The sequence below is a fragment of the Osmerus mordax genome, chromosome 26, assembly GCF_038355195.1.
Source record: "Osmerus mordax isolate fOsmMor3 chromosome 26, fOsmMor3.pri, whole genome shotgun sequence".
In the NCBI taxonomy this organism is placed as follows: Eukaryota; Metazoa; Chordata; class Actinopteri; order Osmeriformes; family Osmeridae; genus Osmerus; species Osmerus mordax.
Window position 1 is genome coordinate 7,203,308 of NC_090075.1, and position 22,555 is coordinate 7,225,862.

At 48.7% G+C, this 22,555-nt stretch overlaps 1 protein-coding gene across 1 annotated transcript in view; it reads right to left on the reverse strand.

Annotated features, from left to right (window-relative positions):
* ptprsa (protein tyrosine phosphatase receptor type Sa) overlaps window positions 1-22,555 on the reverse strand; it is a gene marked incomplete at its 3' end in the record, with an annotated part of 98,758 nt that overhangs the window by 34,548 nt on the left and 41,655 nt on the right. Inside the window, 1 exon segment of the mRNA XM_067229507.1 lies at window positions 11,222-11,410. Coding sequence (XP_067085608.1) covers window positions 11,222-11,410 — 189 coding nt within the window.

A 22,555-nucleotide genomic window follows, 5' to 3' on the forward strand; every position in this document is an offset into this window, starting at 1 on the left:
GCTCAATCTCAAGTCTGTATTCAGTTCATGAAGTATGTGTACCTAACATTACTGATGATGACATTTGAAGGTGACGCTTCATCAGCGCGCTCGAGAAGCTCTCTGTTTGATCCACAAACAGTCGACTGGGGGGGATGACAAACAAACAGTCAAACCAAATTAATTACGAGCTAATTAGAAGTCACCGGAGGACCCTGTGAATGATGCTACAGAGTTGAGGAGAAACTGTGAGTGAGGGCGTTTTATCTACTGAGGTAAGGTACCCGCTCGCTAGGCTGTTCCAGCTGATACGGACTCCCGACTGACTGCACCGTATGTGTGCGACCATTTCTTTGAAACTGAAGCTGCGAAAGAACACGGCGAGCTTCAAACGGGAAGAGGAGGGAAATCGCTATTTCATTATATTTCAAGTCTCCCTCCCAATCCGTCAGTCTCCTTATTATATCAAATCGCTTCCCAGAGTCGAGCTGAAAATATCCGGCCAGAGTAATTACTGCTTTTACATTCCGTCGCTGTACTTCATACCCATTCTCCACCTTCCACTTTTTGGTGGTGTAAATTAGATTGACTCGTGCCTCCTTGCACAGAATGGGACTGCATTGTTGCACACAATGGATGTGATTCCTATTCAGATCCTGGTGCTTTAATTGCTAATGTGTCCGTCCTTCCCTTCCTCATTCCTCGGACTAACTCGGTCGATGTGACCATACAGTTACCGAGGGTCCCCAACTTGAGACAACAGAACCTAAAGCGCTTTTTAACATGCTGGCTTAAAAAAAGAAGAAGATGCCTTTGAAGTTTTATCTCTTGCTCCCCACCCTATCCCCCTATCCTGTGCACCCCATATCCCCCTCCTCTCCAAGTCCTCTGAACCAACTCTTGCTGCCTTTTCTCTTGGGTTTTTAATGACTATTTTCCATATGTTTTGCATAATTGCGCTCCTCTCACCCTGCCTTTGCCCGTGTGTATGGCCATTGGCGCTACTTAGCTGTTTTTGAACACACGAGAGAAAAGACAAGAATTAAAATCAATTCAACTTTATCTCGCAAAAGGCATGTCGCTGTGTGAACAAAGCTTCGCACGGCCACACAATGGGGTCTTACAGATCAAGAAACCCCCGTGCGTCTTTAAGATAAACGACAATTTACAGCGACGCTAGCAGCATGGCGAACACGCGAGGTAGAAAAGGACAACCTCGGCATGCCTCGCTTCCTCTACCGCTGTGAGGTCTAATCGGAAGCACAGCAACCTCGACAATAACAGTACAATCCCGAAACGTGAGGTGGACTCCGCTTTGCCATGGCCAAGGCTGACAGGCTGTACTTCCCAAGAATCTACCAGTGACCTTTGCTTTGTACATCTCAGGTCAGAGATAAAGAGAAGCCTTGCGGCTAGTTATCAAAAAACGGAAATAACCTATGAGATTTTATCCACAAGCCATGGACATGAGCCATTGACATCTAGTAGAAAACCAATTAGGTTTCCTTAATATGGACGAATCAGCATCCACTTGGCCTTGCCGCCGTCACACCCCCTCGACATCAGGGAAGGAGGAGATGGGGGGCCGTCAAAGTCACCCATGACAGCTGCCCTGGTTAACAGCACAGTTAGGCTGTTCTGATTGAGAGTGTTGGAGGCACCCAGGTGTGATAATGAACGGCCTGCCCGGGCCTAAGTTGTACAAACACACGTCTGGCTATTACAGCATGGGCGTGGACGCTGGAGAGTGGAGAGAGAGAGAGAGAGAGAGAGAGAGAGAGAGAGAGAGAGAAAGAGAGGGGGAGAGAGAGAGGAGAGAGAGAGAGAGAGAAAGAGAGGGGGAGAGAGAGAGAGAGAGAGAGAGAGAGAGAGAGGGAGAGAGCGAGAGAGAGAGAGAGAGAGAGAGAGAGAGAGAGAGAGGGAGAGAGAGAGGAGAGAGATGGAGAGAGAGAGAGAGAGCGAGAGAGAGAGAGAAAGAGAGGAGAGGGAGAGGGAGAGGGAGAGAGAGAGAGAGAGAGAGAGAGGGGGGGGAAGAAACAGAGAAGTGGAAGAGGGAGAGAGGGAAAAAAAGTGGGTGAGAGAGAGAGAGATAGAGGTAGGGAGAAAGAAAGACGAAGGGAGGCAGCAAAGGGGGAAGGGGCCTGGAACAGATGATTAATTCTGCAAAGCGCAAGCGGCCACAGGCTGCCCACCCCACCGCCGCCTTGCGCGGGCTTGGCCATGTGTGCCCCTCCAGTCCTATTTGGGTAATTCAATTAGCGTGCACTGGCAAGCCCTGATTGATTTGTTTAGGCGATCAACAAGATGGCTGGCTGAGGCCCCGGCCCTCTCTGTGCAGCGCTCGTCTGGGCCTGAAGGCGAAGCGGTGCGCCTCTCGTCCTTTCGAGCTCTCAACTTCCTCTGCTCCTCCTCCTTTTCACATCTCTCGCTTCCTTCCTTCCTTCCTCCGCTACTCAGTCTCTGCACCTTTACTTCCGACGTGCACCGCAGATCTCCTCACGTGCCTCCGTTTATATCTACGGCTGAGATGTATACGCACACGTGAACCGAGCACAAAGCGATCCTTCTCTGCCAAAATATGAAAAGGGGAAAAGGCAGAGCGGTCAGCTTTTAGAGGCGGCCGAGGGACCAGGTGACAGCCGTGTCCTTCTCCGGAGGTCCCTCTCTCCCTGTCACGATGTGGGCACGCTCCGGCGCCACCCCAAGGTCATTAGATGCGGGCGTGCCAGCATGGGGCCCCAGACGCGATGCCATTGTTGTCATCGTCCATCTGGTGGCTTGTAACGCTCTCATAAAAGCTGTAATGAAGCAGGTAGGGAGCCCACTCACTGCCTCTCCTCCAGGCCTCTTCTCAGGCAGTCGAGCATACCGGCTCTGTTCATCAAAAGTTTTGCAGGAGTTTTTAGGGGTGACGTTAGCTTGCTAAGCTAACCCATTCTGTGCCAATTGAGCGACTTTGACAGCAGGGTTATTGTTTTTCGCCTGCTGTTTCCATCAGGAGGTGCTACAGCTAGCTAGTGCTGCTGACGATTCAAGATTCCCCTTACATCTCCAAAACAGGTGGTGCAATGCCCACCTCCTATAAATTCCTATTCTTAGTGTGAACCAGCTGCTTCCTTTTGATGTGCAACCCCTCACCCACAAACCACCTGTGTCCTGGTAAATCACCAAGAGAGCAGGCCTCCGTGACCTGGAGTCCCTAACACTGTAAACCGCTAGCGCCGGATGGAAGTGTTTCCACATACAGAGCTGGCGGGGAGAAATCTCCTTTGTGGATCGCTAATCTCATTATGCAAATGCAGAGTTCATGAGTCACACTCGCCTTTTTGTGCCGCAATATGATTTATAGAGCATTTGTGATTCAAATAGTACAGGGCCGGTTTCCCTGGGGCATGAGCGAGACTGGGGTGGTGTGGTGGATCCTTGGTTGTGTTCTGAAAATCACAACACTAGTGACAGGATTGGACAACAATCGTGGGCGATGCCATGTCCGGTGAAGAATTGCATGGTGAAATAATGGTCACTTGTAAATATAATCACTGGTGATTCTTTCGAGAAAAATGAATGCGCTTGTGGTTGGACTGAAAAATGTAAAAAAAAATGGTACAATCACCTCGACTCTTTTACACACAAGATGAAATGTTCACTGAGAAATGGGATGTTCACCTACCTGCTCAACCTGTAACAAAAACCATGTTCAACAAACTACACAAGATAACACAAACAATGCATCTCTGAAACAGGTCAAGTATTGTTTTCTATCAAGTTTGTGTGAGCTTGACGATCAAAATGTGAAGTAGGGTACCAGTAATTGTGAGTCAACCATGACCGTGTGTCCTTTTGTATGCTGATGATATCATCTTCTCTTGCTCCCTTATTCCCATCTAGCCATGACATCTTCTTGGAAGAACAGACTATTCTATGTTCAAGACAGACAGCAACCAAGGCCATTTTCAACAAGGTTTGTCGCATATTTTAGTGACCCATTAAATTCCTTTCTTAGATGCCGGCCTATTGCTTTGTTGAGGATGAAATCAAACTTAATTTATGCAAGTTCCTCCGACATTCCGCGAGCGTTTTCCCTGCCTTGACTCATAAGAGACGGCAGCAGAGTGGGATATTAACATACATAATGTGACCACGCCTCGGCTCGCCGCGCCACGCTCTCTAACAGCCAACCGCAGCGCAGCAGCAAACCAGAGGATGTCATGGCTGAGGGAATTCTGGGGAGGTGTGTGCATGTGTTTGTTTGTGTGGCCTAGATGGTTGACACAGTATTCATTAGCCTATTAAGATCAACAAGACCCAAGCCTTCAAACCCCATCTCCCTTCGTAACCAACTCAGTTCAGTCCACAATGATTTCCTTCTGGCACCATCTTTCCAAAACATTAAATGTTAGAGACAAAATCAAAGGAAGCCTCCCCTCCTCCAACCATTATTGCTCCCTTGCCCTCCTCACACCTGCGAACCAACTCCACTCTGTGATTTCCAACATTGAAGGGGAGAGGTGAACAGGACACAGACAACACACACACAGACACAGACGACAATTGCACGCCAAGGATGGAGTGAAACATGGAGAAGGAAAAAGAACCCACACAAAACAGACACACAAAGGACAAGAGAGATGAACGTTAGCCGTCAACAGAAAAAGGCTGAGATCTTTTGGGAGCTCCGAGTTCAGTCACTTTGGTTGTAGTACGGAGATGTAGCACAGTTGGTTAGGTCAGGTTAGGGTTTTGTTTTGTGGTAGTTATTGTCTTACCTCGGATCGGGGTACCCTCTGGAAAGAGACGAAGAAACAAGTTTAGTTCAGGATTAATGTTAGTATCTGAGGAGTTATTTGCTGGTGAACGGACTCATTTCTTAAGGCTGGTAATTGGGGCTTAATTAGCAAACTGTTCAAGAGGTCTTATCAATGGGGGACTTAATTCAAAGAACTTTATGGGCCTCCCACTGCTGGTCTCACAAAGGGGCAGGGACTCTGTATGGCAACCACGTTCTCTTGTACTCTCCCTTATCTATGCTCCTCCTCCCTATGCCAGACATATTAAAGGGGGAAACACAATGCTTCCTGGCTTTGGCTGAGGAGACTCTGGGTCTTGGCGTGTGGTGTTTTATCATCGCCACTATTCCAGCTGATAAGCAAAGCTAAAGAGGATTGGCCTTAAGTTGATGTGCTTGCTAAAGTCACGTAAGCCTCTCTCCGGTCAATCGACCTTGGGAAGCTAAGCGTTTGGGGCCGCTGGGAAGACAGTTGGCACAAGCCGCCTGGAATTTGGTGGGACGTATAATGTTGCGACCCCCAGTAGGTCCCTATAGACAACTAGACTTGCTCTACTTCACAGTGAGTTCCCTTTGTCTTTAAAGTCTCTTTCTGTTCCTTTGTGTATCTCTCATTCCCCCCCCCCCCTCTCTCTCTGTCTCTCTCTCTCTCTCTCTCTCTCTCTCTCTCTCTCTCTCTCAGGATGACTCACAGCAGACATGACAGTGCTGTGCCATCCTCTAGCTCTAGAGAATGCCACCAGCGGGGTCCCAGCCCGGCAGAGGCGGCCTACTTAAGAGCGGACCCATGGGCAAACAACTCTAGGTCAAATGGTCTGTTGTGAATGACACTACAGCTCTTTATTACAGGGTAACTGCCCGCCAAAATAAAAGTCTTATACCCTAGCACAAGTAAGATTCTAAACAAGTCTCTGCTCACTTCTCGAGCACAGACTCAAAAATAGATTTGGTTTTGTCTACTGTTCCTTTGTTTCCCAGCAGTGGAGAGGTGATTTCTGGCCATGATGTTTTGCCTGGTTCTTACATTCCTTGGAATATTTTTGCATGAATGCCTATGCAAGTGTCCCTGTGCTTGGTAAGAAAACAATATATAGCTTGTCTGCATATCAAAACCAATCGTTGGGACAATACCAGCATAATATTGTTTGAAATGTATGTTACAAATGTGTTTTTCCCAAGTGTGTGATGAAGTACCATTACAGAAACTATTACAGAGGAACTCATAATTTCACATTTAAATTGTGTGTTATCCACAAATGCTATGAAATGGTTTTCCTATTCTCATATTTTTATAAATGTACCATGAAAATGTTTATTTTAGACTAAAGGTGCTAAAATCCTTAAATGGGTATGCCGATTGGGTTCATACAAAAACCAGGCAAAGCATACCAAAGCTTGATGTGTTTAGAATTGTATATAATCCTTTGTTATTATTAATCTAATTATCAGAGATATATAACAACACAGAAGGGAAGGGAAATTGGGACAGTTATATTGTTAGAGTTGAAGGGCAGCATTGGTTTATTTTCCTTCTTTGGAGTGTGGATTTTAGTTTGGGGGTAAGGGGTTTTAGTCAGGGTTAGGTGAGTCAGGTTAAGTTAGGTTAGGTTTAGTTTAAGGTTAGGGTTAGGATTAGGGTTAGGTTAAGGTTAGGGTTAAGGTTCGCTTAAGGTTAATAAAGCAGGTCTGTAAAACAAAAGATCATCTGTGGACCCTGAAAAAAACTGGGTGTCAAAGGGGAGTTAGGAACAAGAGGAAGAATAAACAGGAAAACCAAAAGAAGTAAAGAACACCAAAGCCATTGGTTCCAAAAAGGGAGAAATATCCATGATATTCAAGTTGGAAAAGAAGGGAGAAGGAAAGAACTGGAGAGGAATAAGAGAGAGGTATGATTACAGGGAGGGACACCAGTATATTGCTGACCATCAGTCCATATATTACGGCATGAACCGTAAAAAAAACGAAATGTATTTTCAAATATCCCTGCTCTGATCTTAAGCCCCTTCCATATTACAGCCTATCATTCGCCCTACAAATGATCCCCACGTTTCCTATCATATAATAAAGGTTGGTTTTGGACATGGGCTGCTCAGAGGAGATCAATCTGTTGAGAGACATGTCCATCTGGGTAGAGGATGTGTGTGTGTCTGTGTGTGTGTCTGTGTGTGTTTGTGGAGGGACGGATGATCGGCCTAGTGCCAGGGTCTGGAGCCCTCCGGATAGTTGGCTGACCTTCGAGTCTCCATGGAGACCTGGTCTGGTATCCTGGCTTTATGGGGTGCTAAAACACCTGGCCGGCACCACAGCTGTACATCTGCCTGTCAGTCTGTTACTGGTCCAGGCATACTGCTCTGGCACCATGGGAAGTACGGAGTGTGTGGGGGTGTGTTTGCTGTATTGAAGGCATTTGTATTTGTGCAGGTCTGTTTCCCCAATGTGTGTGTGTGTGTGGACTAACAGCCCACACACAAAGAGACAGATCCATCCGACATCGGGGGGGGGGGGGGGGGGGGTGAGCAGGTAATATGCCAAACCTTTGCATACAGAAAGACCTCATTCTTCCTGAATATGTACACCTTCCTCCCTTCTTTCTAGCGCTCTCCATTTTCTTCTCCCACTAATCTGCGACACCTGACAAGGCCAGTGAGGGCCCCAGGTCTTGAGCCGCAGGGACCTGAGAGAAATGTCAGGCTCCTTCCACACTTCTGGTGGACGCTCACCTCGGGGGATGGGACGCGTAAATATCACGGCCCTGCCTGCACAGCATGAGCAGCAAGGACTTGCAAAATCCATCCATCCGGCATTCCCCTCCATACCCCCAACACACCTTCTCCTGTGGCCAGGAGACCAAAGCTGAAGGGGAAAAAAATGAAGGAATTTCTATTTGTTTTTTCTTTTCTTTTTTTTATCTTGCCTAGTTTGGAACTGACATTTTTCAATTCAAACAGACTTGAGTGGTGGAGCAAGGGGAGGTTTGCGAGGGGAAGTTGTGAGTAAACTCTTGACCCCCTCCCACCTGCTCACTCGCTAGTATTCCCTCGCACAGCCGCGTTGGAGGACCCATCAATCCCAGAATCCCTTCGGTGCCTACATTGCCTGGAGCAAAAACAAGTGGCTGTTGCAAAAAAAAAACACTGTAAACGACAACCCCAATCCCGCCCTGTCTTATTCAGGAAGTATAACCGCCTTGATAACTTTTCCATCTCTCTAGGCTTTTGAAAGATGTTCTTCTCCAAGGGCGTTGCCGAGGGTGACAGACGTGGCGTATACCCACCTGCTTACGTTCCCATACACCACTAAGTGGCCTGGCTTCGGAACCAAAACACAATTGAAAGCCTAAGCTTCAAACGCAATGCAGAGGCAACTACAGAAACTCCCTCTGCTGAACCGAACAAAGACTGCATATCTACTCTCTCCCCTCTGGAGAGAAACAATAAGAGGGTATGTGGAAAGTATGCCTACCTTTTCAGCATTTCAAGGATGGTCTTTTTTTTTATTGGGAGGGACAATAAAGATACCGTAGAAGTTCTGCGGCTCGTGCGGAACCATGACGATGACGTTTCGGCCTTTTTCTCATCAACAGAAATTCCTTGTATCCTTGATTATAGAAAAGTGTCTCAAGAATCTGGCCCCTATAGCAAACAACAACTAGGAGTACAACTATGTACCCCATTAACTAGAAGACCCTTATACCATAACAAAGATCTTTCCGTTCCTCTGCAGGCCTCTACAGTATATGGATTTATCTGAGAAATGATTTCCTCTAAAGTGTGTGAATGGGGAGTTAGAAAAATTCAGTGCGAGTGAAATGAACTTTCTGTCCATAACACTGGGGGAAAATCGACAAAGATTTGGCTGGCTGTGTGAGGCGGTTCTGGATACGAGGCTAATGTGCTCTTGAGAAAAAAGATTTGGCCAGATTGAGGTGGAGTTGGACACAGTGTGGGACTGCAGGTTCTGTGACACAGTGGTCCCTTCGATGGCCCCTCTGCTGGGACAACACGCAGGGTCTTTCACCCGCTGCCACTGCACCTTTTGGCTGAGGGGAACCTGTCTCTGTGGAAATATGCATGGTTACTGAGTGTTTATGAGAGCCTTAACAGCCTCGGTGTGTGTGTATGCAACCGCATACGCTGTGTGAACTGTGTGTGTGTGTGTGTGTGTGTGTGTAAGTGAGTGTGTGCATTGTTTGTTTGCAAAAGATAACATTTGTTTGTCCTTCCTCGTTTTACACAAGGCCTGCCACTCCCCTATGTCTTTACTTCAATACATCCGTCCTAGATAAATCAGCTAGAAGTAATGAGTTCAAATTAAGCTCGCAAATATGCACAATTCTCCTGAACTGGTATAATAACATTTGTAGTTGAATAAGGGAGGATGCGATAGTTCAAATTAGTGGGAGGGAAGAGAAAAATAAAAAGATGTGGTTGGATAGAGGGGGGGGGGGGGAGAGGGGGGGGGTCGCATGCATTTTAAAAGTAGTTAAAATGCCGTCTGCTTCAGGGACAATGGGAAGCTTGTGGACAGGATGAGACACTTACCAAAGGCTTCTGAAATTATAGAAGAACAGATAAGAAACAGAAAAAGAAAAGGAAAGACAGAACAATTCAATTGACGGCGTGGTCTAGAAACCTGGAGCCACCGCTTGGATGAGGCTCTTGTGAAGCGTTAACATGGTAAATGATGTTACAGTATGCAGTCATAATCATAGTCAGGCAATCAATCAATTAAAAGCTCTGCTTTAAGTTATCTCTTTGTAAGAAACGTTGAGGTCTGTCATGTTAAAATAGTTATCATTTGGGTTTTCAAAAGTTTATATAAAAATGTGAATAAACACACGACGAACACATTTGACAGATTATTTAAATAATATTATTAATAATTAAATTATATTTTCAGTAAAAAAAATGACCTCCCATTTAGGTTGCACTTGAAATCACTCCCGGCTAGTGTCAAGGTAGGCATCCCAAATGTATGTGCTGGTTATGTTTCTTGAATTAGTCATTGTTTGTTTACAGTAATAGTGAGAACTTTGTTGTGGGTCATAGAAGGCCAAATGGAGGTTGTTGAAGCCTACACGAAGTGAACTGTGACACATCAGAGTTTCAACAAACGAGACAAGACAACACAGAAGAGGGTAACAGAGCAACCCATTAAGAAGAAAACAGAAACTAGACTGACACAATGAAGCATAGACACTGTGAAACGGTCGGACAGGTGATACACAGAACAAGGGGAAGACGTTAACAATATCAGAGAGTTCTGCAGAAAAAAAACAAAAAAACAGCTCAAATCTCACGCTTCTGTTCTACTCTTTCGACCTCACTTAACATTACCCAAGCCGTGTTTTTTCAGCATCCTATACATCAAACCCAATCACGTGACAAGAACTTATTATGAACAAATACTCTTCCGTCAACCCAATTTGAAGTGTGCATGTTGGTCAATGGGATCAATAATTAGGCCCAAAGAACCTGTACTGCTGTGTTCGCGGCACCAGGGGTTGCTGGTTGCGTGAGAAAATCATCCCAGGCCAAAGACATTAGCATAAGAGACTAAGCTCTTCCTTCACGCGAATCCCCCACGAGGGACTCGCCGTCCTCAGACAGAAGTCAAAAGGGTTTGCTCACAACTCTCTGGCTCTCCAAAGGCACTCGAACCGTTGATACATCCCAGAGGAAGGCCTCCGTCCGCCAACACTGAGAAACTGCACTCAAAGTTGGCCGACATTACATAAAAATGAGCCGACACTTTTTTGTACCCACTCCTGTGCCGCCTCGAGCACAACCTGACCACAAACAGTCAGGAGTTTCTCTTCGCTAACCTCATATACGCCCTTCTATGTTTTCGGTCGGTTGCAGTTTACCTATGTCTCAAACTGCATGCAAAGTCAACAAATAGGATGTTTTAGTGCAGAGCTAAGGCCCACATCTGGGTCAAGGACTCAATCAACAGAGACCGTTTATTTAGTGGCGTCCTCCCTGATTTACATTAGCGACAGCAAATCAAATAGGAGGCATTGGCTTTTTTTCTGAGGGCGACAATTCAACGACCCAAAATATCTATCTCCTACTGCCCAGGGCTACCACTAATTAGGTATATAATTAGATTTAGCTGTACTAGGTCTCTAAAAAAGTTTAATCAATGGGAACAAGACAACACATACTTATGGCTTGTAGTAGCCGGATATATAGATCAAGCTGCTTTCTCTGCTTGGTAACTTGTCTGTGATGTACTACCAAACAAAAACAACTCCAAATCAGTACGTCAGCTGGTGCTTATCCATAGTAACATCTCATTGCGAAGTTATGTAGAGATCAAATGTTTGAGAGCTAAGCTCCGCGTCACAGGTTGAGTCACTTCTTCCCATTGCAAGAGAGCCAGAGCATCTACGGAGGCAGAGCGGTGGAAAGTGAAGCAAAGCACGTAGGGCGGACGAAAGCACGAGGCTCTTACCTGAGCGGAGCTGTTTGATTCGTCCATTACTTGCGTTGGGGTCTATGGGCAGGAAGTCCTTGAACCAGGTGATTTCTGGGTCGGGGTTGCCGCTGGCGGCACAGAGCATGGTGGCAGTTCTGGTGCGCTCCACCACTTTGAGCTGGGGGCCCATATCTATGTTGGGGAATCCCGCAGGAAGCAAGTCCTCTGTGGAGGGAAATAGAAACATCGGTAAGGTCCAAATGGTTTCAGTTTCATTCATTCACTACTTAAGTCTGGGCGAGAGGCCCACATTCATCCAATGTTTGGGCCCTCACTTTGATGTGCTTATATACTGTACACTACACGCTGATAGGAAAAAGTGGAGGATATTCCGGTTCATTTCAATAGAGTGTGATGTATGCAGTGAGAACAGCACTGCCCGCAAGACAGCACAAGTTGCAAGTACAACGGCTCTATTAGAGTTCATCTCCACGGGAGGAAGAGACGCTCATGCAGCCTTGTCAAATAAAAAAGCCTGGAGCCATCTTTAGAGAGTAAACTGGTTTTGCTAAACAGGCAGGGCAGGCAAGGGGAGTAGAAATGAATGTTTCACTGCATATCATTGGAAAACCTTATCTGAACTTAGGCTTTAAATTGGCATCAGACAGACACAACTCTCGAGCTGGGGATTACTCTCTGTGCATAGACAGATTAGCCCAGTAAACCAATGGAACACATTAGGATCATCTTGATAAACCCATCAATTGTGCTGGACTGAATCCCTAACGTTCTTAACTGCCTTGCACCATCGGTGTACAGACCGTCGGGTGCAAAGGAGCGGGAAACTAACCTGAAGGGCGAGCGGCAGGTAAATCCTGGTTCCATCCGCCTTCCGACTTTCGGATTCGAAACAGGTGCAGTTAGTTTAAACCAATCTAAGAAGACACGCAGTGCCCCCGCTAACAAACAGACACACGCCGTATGTGGAATCTCAAGTAGGCCTACCAGAGTGCTGTGTGTTTTTAAACAAACATCAGCGTGTTCCCGAATCGCTTCTTCAGGACTCCAAAACACTTTGGGCTAGTGATTAAAGCCTAGAGTGTGACACCTCGTTTATAAACCTCGCGGTTATTTAATATGCACACACAGTGTTGGCAGCAAAACAAGCGCAGGTTGCTTTAGCTAGAATTACCGACGGCAGCGTTAGCATGGCCGTCAGAACACTGTCGGCTCTTCCCCTGTCTGAGCTGTGGCGTTTTAAACCCTGACCTCTACACAGACATGTTGAGCACTGAGTCATCTCGTGGTATGCCGAACCCAGGGCGAGCCTGCACTGTAATATGCATCAGGCGCCTCGGGTCTCATCGCGAGGCAGAGCCCAGTGAGGACGACAGGGCCAATGGCACGACAGAGGTCACCTATCATCTCGAGGCGGCGGCCATTGACCTCGCATGAACACAGACGTTGTGGAAAAAAAGACGTCTGCGGTGCCTGGAGACAGCGCAGTTGCGGAAACAGGGCCAGCAAATTTCGGTGGAGTCACAGTAGAAAGCAACCAAAGCCAGAGTGAGGAGATTTTAAATGAGAATCCAACTGGCAGATGACAAAGACGAGGCATGAAAAGAACCAGAGAGAGACAAGTATCCACAGAAAGGCAATCGTTGAGACAAAGCCTGAACCTGGTTTGCTCTCTGGTATGGGAGAGACTGATTAATATTTCAAAGTTGAGTTCCAAAAATGAGAGACATTTGTGCTGTTTTAGGCTCCATACCGAATCCTCTCCATCGATAATTAACTGAGCTTATGTATAATCTCTTTGTACCCGAGTACCCTGAGGGTAAAAACTAGTTCAAGCTGGTAGACCGTAAACTTGAGCCCACACTTTATGATATGGCAGTGCTGGCGGTTCTCCTTACCCTCTCTCTGTAACATATTGTTGAATATACAAGTCCCTCTACTCAAATACCCCTCAAGTTATATCTGGGTAGACCATGCTCATACTCCACACTTGTAGTCTGGCCCGTTCTCCAGACGCAATCCGATATTGCTGACATTCCGGACCTTTCCAGACTTCACATTGCATTAAGTCAGCCTTGACAATACAGAAGTAGGGAGAGAACTCATCTACCCACATCCAGTAATGAAGCCGCAAACATACACTGAGTAATTGGATTTGAGGTTAATGAAATCGGGCAAGCGATGGAAGGAGATCCGTTGGAGATGCCCGGAGGAGCCCGGAGTGGCGGAAGGTGGGCGATGGCACGTCGGAGGACAAGTGTAGGGGTGGGGGAATCATGGAGCAATTATGCTGTCATTACTACTCCTTACTGCTGCTCCAATCTGAGACCCCCCCCCCCCCCCCCCCCCCCCCCCTAATGTTTTTTTTTGACACTCCGCTGTGTAAATACCCTCGCGGTTAGCTTGCTCCAGACCCGGTGTTAGATCCAATCCGCCCTGGAGCTCAGAAGCGGTGGAAATAGAAATAAATCACAGTTGAAGGATATATTTTTTTTTTTGTTAAGGGTCAGACCACTTGAAATGGGGGACAGGATGGAAAATAAAATGTCAGGCACTGGCAAGTGCTGATAGAAGTCAGGCGTTTATATTTCTTTATGACGCCGCACGCTGGTGTTCGCCTCAGAGATAAGTCTTCCACGCTAATTGAATCAGACCCTGTGCGACCTAATCGGTCAGTCGCAATGCCATTGTTTCGCTCGCCCAAGGGTGGTTTCTACATTTACATTTACATTTAGTCATTTAGCAGACGCTCTTATCCAGAGCGACTTACAGTAAGTACAGGGACATTCCCCCCAAGGCAAGTAGGGTGAAGTGCCTTGCCCAAGGACACAACGTCATTTGACTCGGCCGGGAATCGAACTGGCAACCTTCAGATTACTAGCCCGACTCCCTCACCGCTCAGCCACCTGACGGTTTCTCCCTTCCACTGATGCTTTCAAGCATTCGACACCATGTGAAAGAACCCAGTCATTCATGCTGAGGCCAGGGTTTTCACATGAGACGCAATTACAGCCTGCGATGCAATCCTGCATCGCCTTACTTGCGTTTGGGGGATACAGCTAATGTGCCACCGTGCCAATAACTATTACCAACAAACCCTAATTGGAGGGCTTTCAAAAGAAACCACCTCCTATAAATATCCACCCTGGCTGTTGCCAGCTCAGTTTGTTTGAACAAGAGGAGGGGAACAAGGGAGAGTACAATTTTCCCAGCGTGCAAACCAGGTGTTGTACTCTTTTTGTTGCAGCCTTTTGGGTTTTGTTCCCCGCAGAGCTTTTGGAAAACCATTCTCGATGTGTCCCATCAATCATGGAACTGGTTTGTGCCACGCAATTATATGTTGGCATATGCCAAGGGGTGGCATCTGGACAGTTCGGTCTGACTAGGCACTCACTGAGAGGTAGTTAAGCCATACTGACATCCGCAGTTGTTATGGCGATCACCACTGAGGCCACAAATGTTGGCCAATCAATTGATAGCAGGCCTGGGGTATATATATCATATGCACCCCCCCAAGTGCTGAGGTTGACCACTTTTTTTTACCAATCCTTCAAACTCAATGTGTTTCTACTGTCATTGAAAAGGAAAGGGCATTCGTTATCTGTAATTTTCTTTAATTGTGGTACGCCGTTTAATGTCATAACACAAGCGACAGGTGCAAAGCCTTTAATATGATTGGTTTGTTAAGCATTCGAACAACTCTTTAATCTGCCGACTCATGCCTGCTGTCCTAGTTCCTTTCACCTCTGAGAAAACAGCCCACCCTTAAAATGTCCATCTCCTTTTATTCTTCACCTGAAAAGACCCCACTTTCCCACAATTCATCAACATCAAATCATCTTTCCTTTTTCAGAGTCCGAGTGGGTGAATCAGAGCATTGCGGTGCAAAGAGCAATTTGATTGGCTGCTTTTTGAGCCGCGCGGCAGCCATCTTGGGTCAAGAGTGTGCTGTACGGTGTCAACCACTCCGACAGGGTGGCTTCAAAGCCCACTGGACTTGAGCCATCAATTTACCAAGATGAGTGGGGGAAAAACGGACTTTCTCGACACTCCGGGCGACTGCGGCAAACGCAGGAGGAGGGTGTGTACGGTCGGGGGGGGGTGGGTGGGGTGGGGGGGGGGGATCTACCAGCCATCGCACTTATTACTCATATTATTATTTTCACTTACCGAAATGATTTAATTTCATCAGTGGCGTAATCAGGTTAACTGATTACCCCTCGCCACCGCCAGCAACGGGGCTTTAGAGAAGGCTGGCCATTTGATATGCAGGACATGTGAAAGAGCAAGGGAGTCGGGGGGGAGGGGGAGAGGGGGAGAGGGGAAAAGAGGGAACAGGAGGGGTGAGGGAAGTAGATCGCCCACGTGATCTACTTCCCGCCCTGCCGCACGCACAGGCCTTGATATAGCCGTAGCCTTTGAATAAACAGACATTTGACTAATCCGCGAGGCCAGCTGTTTGGACTGGACCATGGAGATGGTCAATTTCATTTGCGGTGCGCTTCCCATGATGGACGGGTCAGAGAGGGAGCGCGAAAGAGGGAGAGGAGGGACAGAGAATAGGGACACTGCAAGGAAAGGGAGACAAAACAGCAAGAGGAACCAAGAGCGTGAAAGAGGGAGACAGTGGGCTTGTTGTGGGGCGGTGGAGGTGTCCTGGAGGTGGTCTGGGTGGGAGTAGGGTACATGGTGGGGCCATTTTTGGGAGTTCCTGGTTGGGACCAAGTTCAGCGGAACCTCTATCAGCATGGATGGAGAGAGAAAGAGAGAGAGAGAGACAGAGAGAGGGATAGAGGGGAGGGCACAAGAAGAGAGAGAAGGGAGGGAGGGCAGCAGCAAAAGGAAAACTAATCACAGCCTTTTCAGCCGGGCTCCTCTCCCCTTCGGACTTCAATCTCAGGTAGATAATGGGTATTATGCAGCGTGCACTCAACCTCTCCCGCTCCCCTCACTGCACTTCGCAGTCCGCACGCCGGAGAAGCGACCGGGTCCTATTGGTATTCTCCACGCCGTCCGATGGACCAAGGGCAGAATTTACATCCAAATTTTTAAGCAAGAGAGAGAGAGAGAGGGAGGGAGAGAGAGAGAAATCATTTGGAGAGCTCCAGATTGCTGCAGAACGAGTTTGTCTGCTCAGCTTTCCAAACATATGGGCAGAACTAGTAAAGTCAACGATTCCCTGGGTCTATGGGGGTTTAAAAAAAAGTTCATCGATCACAAACTGAGGCTCCGACCTCTGGTTGTTCTGAAGACATCATCCAGACCCCAGTGGTTCAATAACTCCCTTAATAGGCTACACTTATAAAGCTATCATCACATCTGGTGCATAGCAGAGTAGAATTCACCACAGGACATGTGTTCCACAACCATGAGAGTAGCCAGGAGCCATGCTTACAAGACCATTTCCAAAAAACCAGCACAGTAAAACTTTGTGGTCAACCTTTTGACAAGTCTTAAAGCTGAAAGAAGGTTTACGCAGTTTGCCAAGTAGCTTTTAGTGGAGACCAGCGTTGACTGTTGAAAGAAAAAAAAATCACAAGAATCCAAAACCCGTTTCCATGAACCCTAACCGAACTACAAACTCTATCACATCGCATTTCCAATCTCAATCTCTCCATCTCTAAAACCCTTTGTGTCAACATGTACAGCCACCAGTATGTCTCAACCACTCACTCTAGCTCTGAAAGAGCTGTGTGCCAGAGGTTCTGCTCTCAATGTCTGGCCAGCGGATTTGAAGACCGGTGTGGCATGGAGAGTCCAGCAAAGGCTAAGGGGCCCCGCCCTTCTCCCTCACCTAAGCTCACCGAGAAGACAACCGAAACAAGCGCCCCCGACCGTACAGTACACAGTCTCTCAATCTGCTACAGAAACATCCGGCAAAGGCAAGGGATAAGTGATTGTCCAGGACAGCTCCTACAGATGTCCCGACCACGAAGGAGAGGAGAAGAAGAAAGAAGAGAAATCCGCCAAGTGACGCTTTCATCTTCTTCTTCTTCTCGTCCTGTGCTCGTCAGGACGCCGAGTCGCTTCGGGGAAAGACGAAGCGAACTCCAGGGGAGACTGTAAAAACGCGGCCCAGACCCATTAGTGGAAGTGCTTCTCCCACTGCGAGCCGTTGGTCAGTCAAGTCTCGTTACGACAGGGGGCACCTGTGCGCACTCGCTCGCGTTCACCGTTTTGCTTCCTGCCAATTTAACAGCTTGGCAGTGCGTCAACTCAATCATTAGGTCAATCCCACCAAACAACAGCTGCTTTCGCTCGTACTTATTCGCAGTCCTGTACGATGCCGATTCAGGAGGAAACACACAGTAAAGGAAGCTAGGTAGTGTCCGCGGTTTATGAGGGCGTAGGAGCCGACTAATGGAGAAAGGCACCACAGATGAATTCTAGTTCCCTACGACTGCTTTCTATTCAACTCCTCACATTGCCTGGGCCATTGTCTACCAGATATGAGAGGGTATCTGAGGCAAGTGTCTGGCAGGAGAGCGTGAGAAGACTTCAGTCACCTTTCCTGGAGCAGGCCGTGGGACAAAGCCCTCAAGGCCCACAGCCAGTAGTTGCGTCGGAAAAAAACTGAGCTCTCCTGCTTACCTTATTCAAGGAAAGCCAACGGGCAGAGGTTTCCTTGCCCACACGGCGGTCTCCGAAACATCGACTGACGAATACGGACGCGAGCACCTGTAAAGGTTTCAAGCCAAATTGAGGGGAAAGATAATTGAGGGAGATTAAGGGGCGATTGGAGGAAGGGTATTGTCCTCTGAGGCCATTAGCTTGGTGCAATTAGACCCGTAATACCAGGGTGGCGGTAACCTCCAGCAAGCAGAGCAACAAATATGAATATTTTTTGCGATTGAATGGGAAAGGGGCAAACGGCTGACGGGCCGGTAATTTCTCGTTGTGGCTATTAGCTGTGGAGGCAACAAGCGGCCAATGGGGATGGAAGCGGGGGAGGGGGGAGAGGGGTCACGGACCCCCGCTGGGAGAACGACGACAGAGGCGAATGAACACGTCGCTGGGAAAGATGACAGGCGCGAGGGAGAGATGTGAGCAGAATGATAACGAACCGGGAAGGAGTGAACTGGCGTGAGAGACAGATGTGGTGGAGCGAAGGGAGGGATCTGTACATAGCCCTCCCTCTTTCCTTCCAAAGGCAAGACCTCGGATATCGTTTCAACGGGATTTCCTGGAGAACAGGGGTGCTTGGCGAGGGACTGACCACAGAGGCTCGACTTTCCTCGGTCAACAGAGTTCACACCCGAAGTAATAATGAAAAAGGACCAAATTAAAATCGAAGTCTTCCACAGGAAACCAATTGCCCTCCACTCCCTCCCACACCTAAATGTCCCCGAACGACCTACGCAGGCCCATTCTGTCCAAGTCTATTCAGTACAAAAGCCAACAGTAGTCAACGCAAGAACAGCTACTGCTCTAATCGGAGCCCAATCATGCAATGCTAATTTAGCATCCGGCGGCTTCTGGAACGACACTTCCGCTTGGCGACCGCTCACATCGCAATGCAGACGCGCACACCGAGCGTTTGCCCGCCGAACAAGTTCTCTGTGACGGGAGAGCGGCTTCGGAGGCGAGCGGCGTGCCCAGGGAACAGATGTTCATTCGGCATGGTCCAGAGCCAATGCGAATGCCCGATGGGGGGTCAGTGCCAGCCGAGACTGACGGAGCAGGCAGCAAGCGGGCGGGCGGGCCGGTTAGGGAGGAAGTAGGCGAGGCCGGGCGAGGCTGTATCGACATGGGGTTGCGTGTCACGTTTGCTCTTTAAGGGCGCGGGAGCCCGAGTGTTCTTTAAATATGAACAGCTGCTGTTCAATCCAGTGGAACCAAGGCACTGCTCCAAGACAGAAGCTCGGTAATCACGAGAAAGCTGTCTGGAAAGAATCTTCATTCCCACCCTCTCTCTCTCTTTCTCAGTCTCTCTCTCTATATATATATATTTATTTCCCTTTTTCCTGAGCCTTCTTTTGCCTTTAAATCCCTTTCAGGGACAGAAGGTCTGTTTGCACAGGTTGGCCTAGGTGCTACCTGTGGCTAGGCATAATGCTGTTATTATTGCTGTCTTTGGGGGGGATTTGAAAGGAGGGCCCGAAACGAACTCCAACACTTGGCGGGAGGAGAGACAGAGACTTGAAGCCTATCAATTCTGCCAAAACGCTGGGCATTCTGTTTGACCTCTCCGTTGTACTGCCTCGGTCACCTGGGGTGTCGCCTCATGTTTATTCACGAGGCTCAGGGCCCCGGCCGCATCCCCCCAGCTCATATTTATTCATGAGCCGGGGGCCCTCTGAGGGTCGGCGACTCGATCCGTTTCCACGGGAACCACCCCTATCTCTCACCATCTTTGCAAGACGGGTTGTTTCTGAGGTGTAGGTTGCTCTGCGTGTGTAAGCACCGAAGAGGCTAGAATGTAGACTATAGATATGTTGTTTTTTCTTCTTCTTGGAAATCGGAAATCTGAGCTGATAAGGAAGCAGCGGACATACGGGAAGAAAAATAAAAGGTTGTAGAGGCAATCGAGCAATTGAGCACTTATCTTTGTAAAACCATCCTGGGCGACACTGATCTTTCAATCTAGCCTTGACCAGACAGTTGAGGATAGTCGGACAAAGGACCCCGTTTATCGAAACTTTCCACTGAGTAGTAAACCTGGTGGCAGTAAGCCCCCGGAATCCCAACCTCTTCCCCTCTTGGTCGCTCTCTAGTTTCCCTCTCATGCTTCTCTAACCCTTTTCCAGCCTCCTACCTCTCCCCTCTCTCGAAAACCAGGGGCCGCCGGACCACCCTACTTGAGCAGGCGCTCCACGGAAATCGTTGGCGAAAGTCTGCCGAGCCGAGAGCCCCCGGGGGGGTTAGAGCAAAAGAATTCCAGCCACTTATCCCCCCGCCGCTCCCCCCCCACCCCATCCCCTTGCGCCGCTTTCCCCCCGGTCCACCAATCACAGCTGATTACCGCTCACCAGGTTTCCGGGGATCAAAGGATTGAGAGGCTATACACTTCCGTCATAGTGAATTTCCTCTCAGCGCCTCTCAGCGGGAGCTGTCGGTCAGCGTGCGGCCGGGGTACAAATGCGTCTGGGATAGAAGAGAGGACCGGCGGGGCGCGAGGTCAACTGGAGAGTACAGGGTTGTCTGTTTTACCACCATCGCAGACTGCTGATGGGGGTTGTACAGGCAAGTGGCACAAGCTTCGAAACTAGCCTAGGAAGAATGACTCGACGCCCACATGAATTCCCCTCCGTCTCTTCAAAAGATGGGTCGCCGTGGTCAGTTCACCCCGCCGGAAAGAGGCCTGCAGGCGAGCCTTCGCACGCCCGCTGCTAGCGAGACCGCGCGCGCAGCCCCGGCACGGCCGTCAACGCAGGGAGCCGCGCGGATCTCAACGGCGCTAAACAAAGGTTTTATGGCGCGGCGGCGCAGCTGAGGGGAATTGGCGTGTTGATGAGGGGCGAGGCGGGAGATAACGCAGTGGGCAAATACAGCTGGGCTTCTGTTAATACCGTCTCTCTGCCGACTTCATCAAACGAGGCCTGCTGGGCCTGTCTCCACGGAGGGGTACCCCCCCCCCCCCCCCCCCCTCTCTCTCTCTCTCTCTCTCTCTCTCTCTCTCTCTCTCTCTCTCTCTCTCTCTCTCCTGTGGTCTTATCAGGCAACTCTCCCTCTTTATTTTGCTCTCGCTTCCCCTCTGGTTGTCTCATTTCCTCCCTCGCCACCCTCGCCACCTCCCCCTTGTTTTTTTTCTAGGTCTTTCATCGGTAGTCGGATCTGACTTCCTAATCATCAGTTATCGTTCCTGCCCTCTCTCCCCGCTCATCACCTCCACTCCTCTCCCTCCCTACCTCCCCCTCTCTCTCTTTTCGCTGCATTCTTTCAATCCTCTCACTGCCCATTTATCTGGCCCCATCCTCAACATCCTTTTCTTCTCCTGTCTCTCTCTCCCTCCCGCTTTCTCTCCTTCTTTTCCTCTGGGCTGTGGTCTTGGAAAAGGGGGAGAGCTGGTCAGAGGTGAGGACGGAGAGAGCTGCTCTTTATTCTACTTGATATCACCAGAACCGATGCCCACCTGCTCCACACACTAGACTCACAAAAACCCTCGAGCAAACCCTTCTCTCTCTCTCTCTCTCTCTCTCTCTCTCTCTCTCTCTCTCTCTCTCTCTCTCTCTCTCTCTCTCTCTCTCTCTCTCTCTCTCTCTCTCTCTCTCTCTCTCTCTCTCTCTCTCTCTCTCTCTCTCTCTCTCTCTCTCTCTCTCTCTCTTTAAACCTGTCTACCTCTTAATACAACTCTGAAAGTTGTATTTAGAAGTACTAAAAAGAAGATTACAACTGTGTTTGTGGACTGGGGTGAACACAACATAAGATAATAATACTTTGGCTCAATCGCCATCTCTCTCTCTCTCTGTCTCTCTCTCAGTTCACTGTCCTCCCAGGAGAGGAGGTCAGGTGGAAGGTGGAACAAAGGGGAGACCTTTGTTAAAGCTATCCCGCTCAGTGGAAAGGGGACCAGCAACCTCCTCTCTGCCCAATTAGACTCATGATCTGTTGTTGGGGGCGCGGCGACCTTTACCCCCACCCCGGCATGCGAAAATTACCCATGAGCCAGCGAGGCGTGGAGTTCGGCCAAGGGTCTAGGGAGACGCATCATGCATTAACATAAACTCACACGCACACAAACCCTATATACTGTGCACGCACGCAGCGCATCCAATATACCTGCCTGCCTTCTCTCAAATGTCACCTGTCTCTGAGGCTCCATTACGTGGAGATGGAGGCATGTCCCATGCGTGTGGAGAATGTCATCTGCATGGTCTAGGCTGAGGAGAAGAGAAAGACCATGTTGAACTAATAGGATACAGAGAGAAAGAGAGAGGGAGAGAGAGAGAGAGAGAGAGAGAGAGAGAGAGAGAGAGAGAGGGAGAGGGTGAGAGTAAGAGTAAGAGTGAGAGTGAGAGAGAGAGGGTGAGAGTGAGAGAGAGAGGGTGATAGACAGAGAGAGAGAGAGAGAAAGAGTGAGAGACGGAGAGAGAGAGAGAGAGAGAGAGAGAGAGAGAGAGCGAGAGAGCGAGAGAGCAGCAGCGAGAGAGCAGCAGAGAACAATGGTGGTGGGTGGTCAATACTAATCCATTGAGATTCATCTTTCTGTCACCCGTAAACCTAGCCATTATCACCATCCTTAGTTTTCCTCCTCAACCCCATGCACAGAGGCAAAAACACACACACACGCACAAACATGTTTTGCGCGCGCGCGCACGAGCAGAAACCCGAGCGCGCGCACAAAACGCAAGCCGGTGTTTGCCTACACGCCGGACGCCTTGTGCAGGCTCTCTAACGCATGATAATGCACCT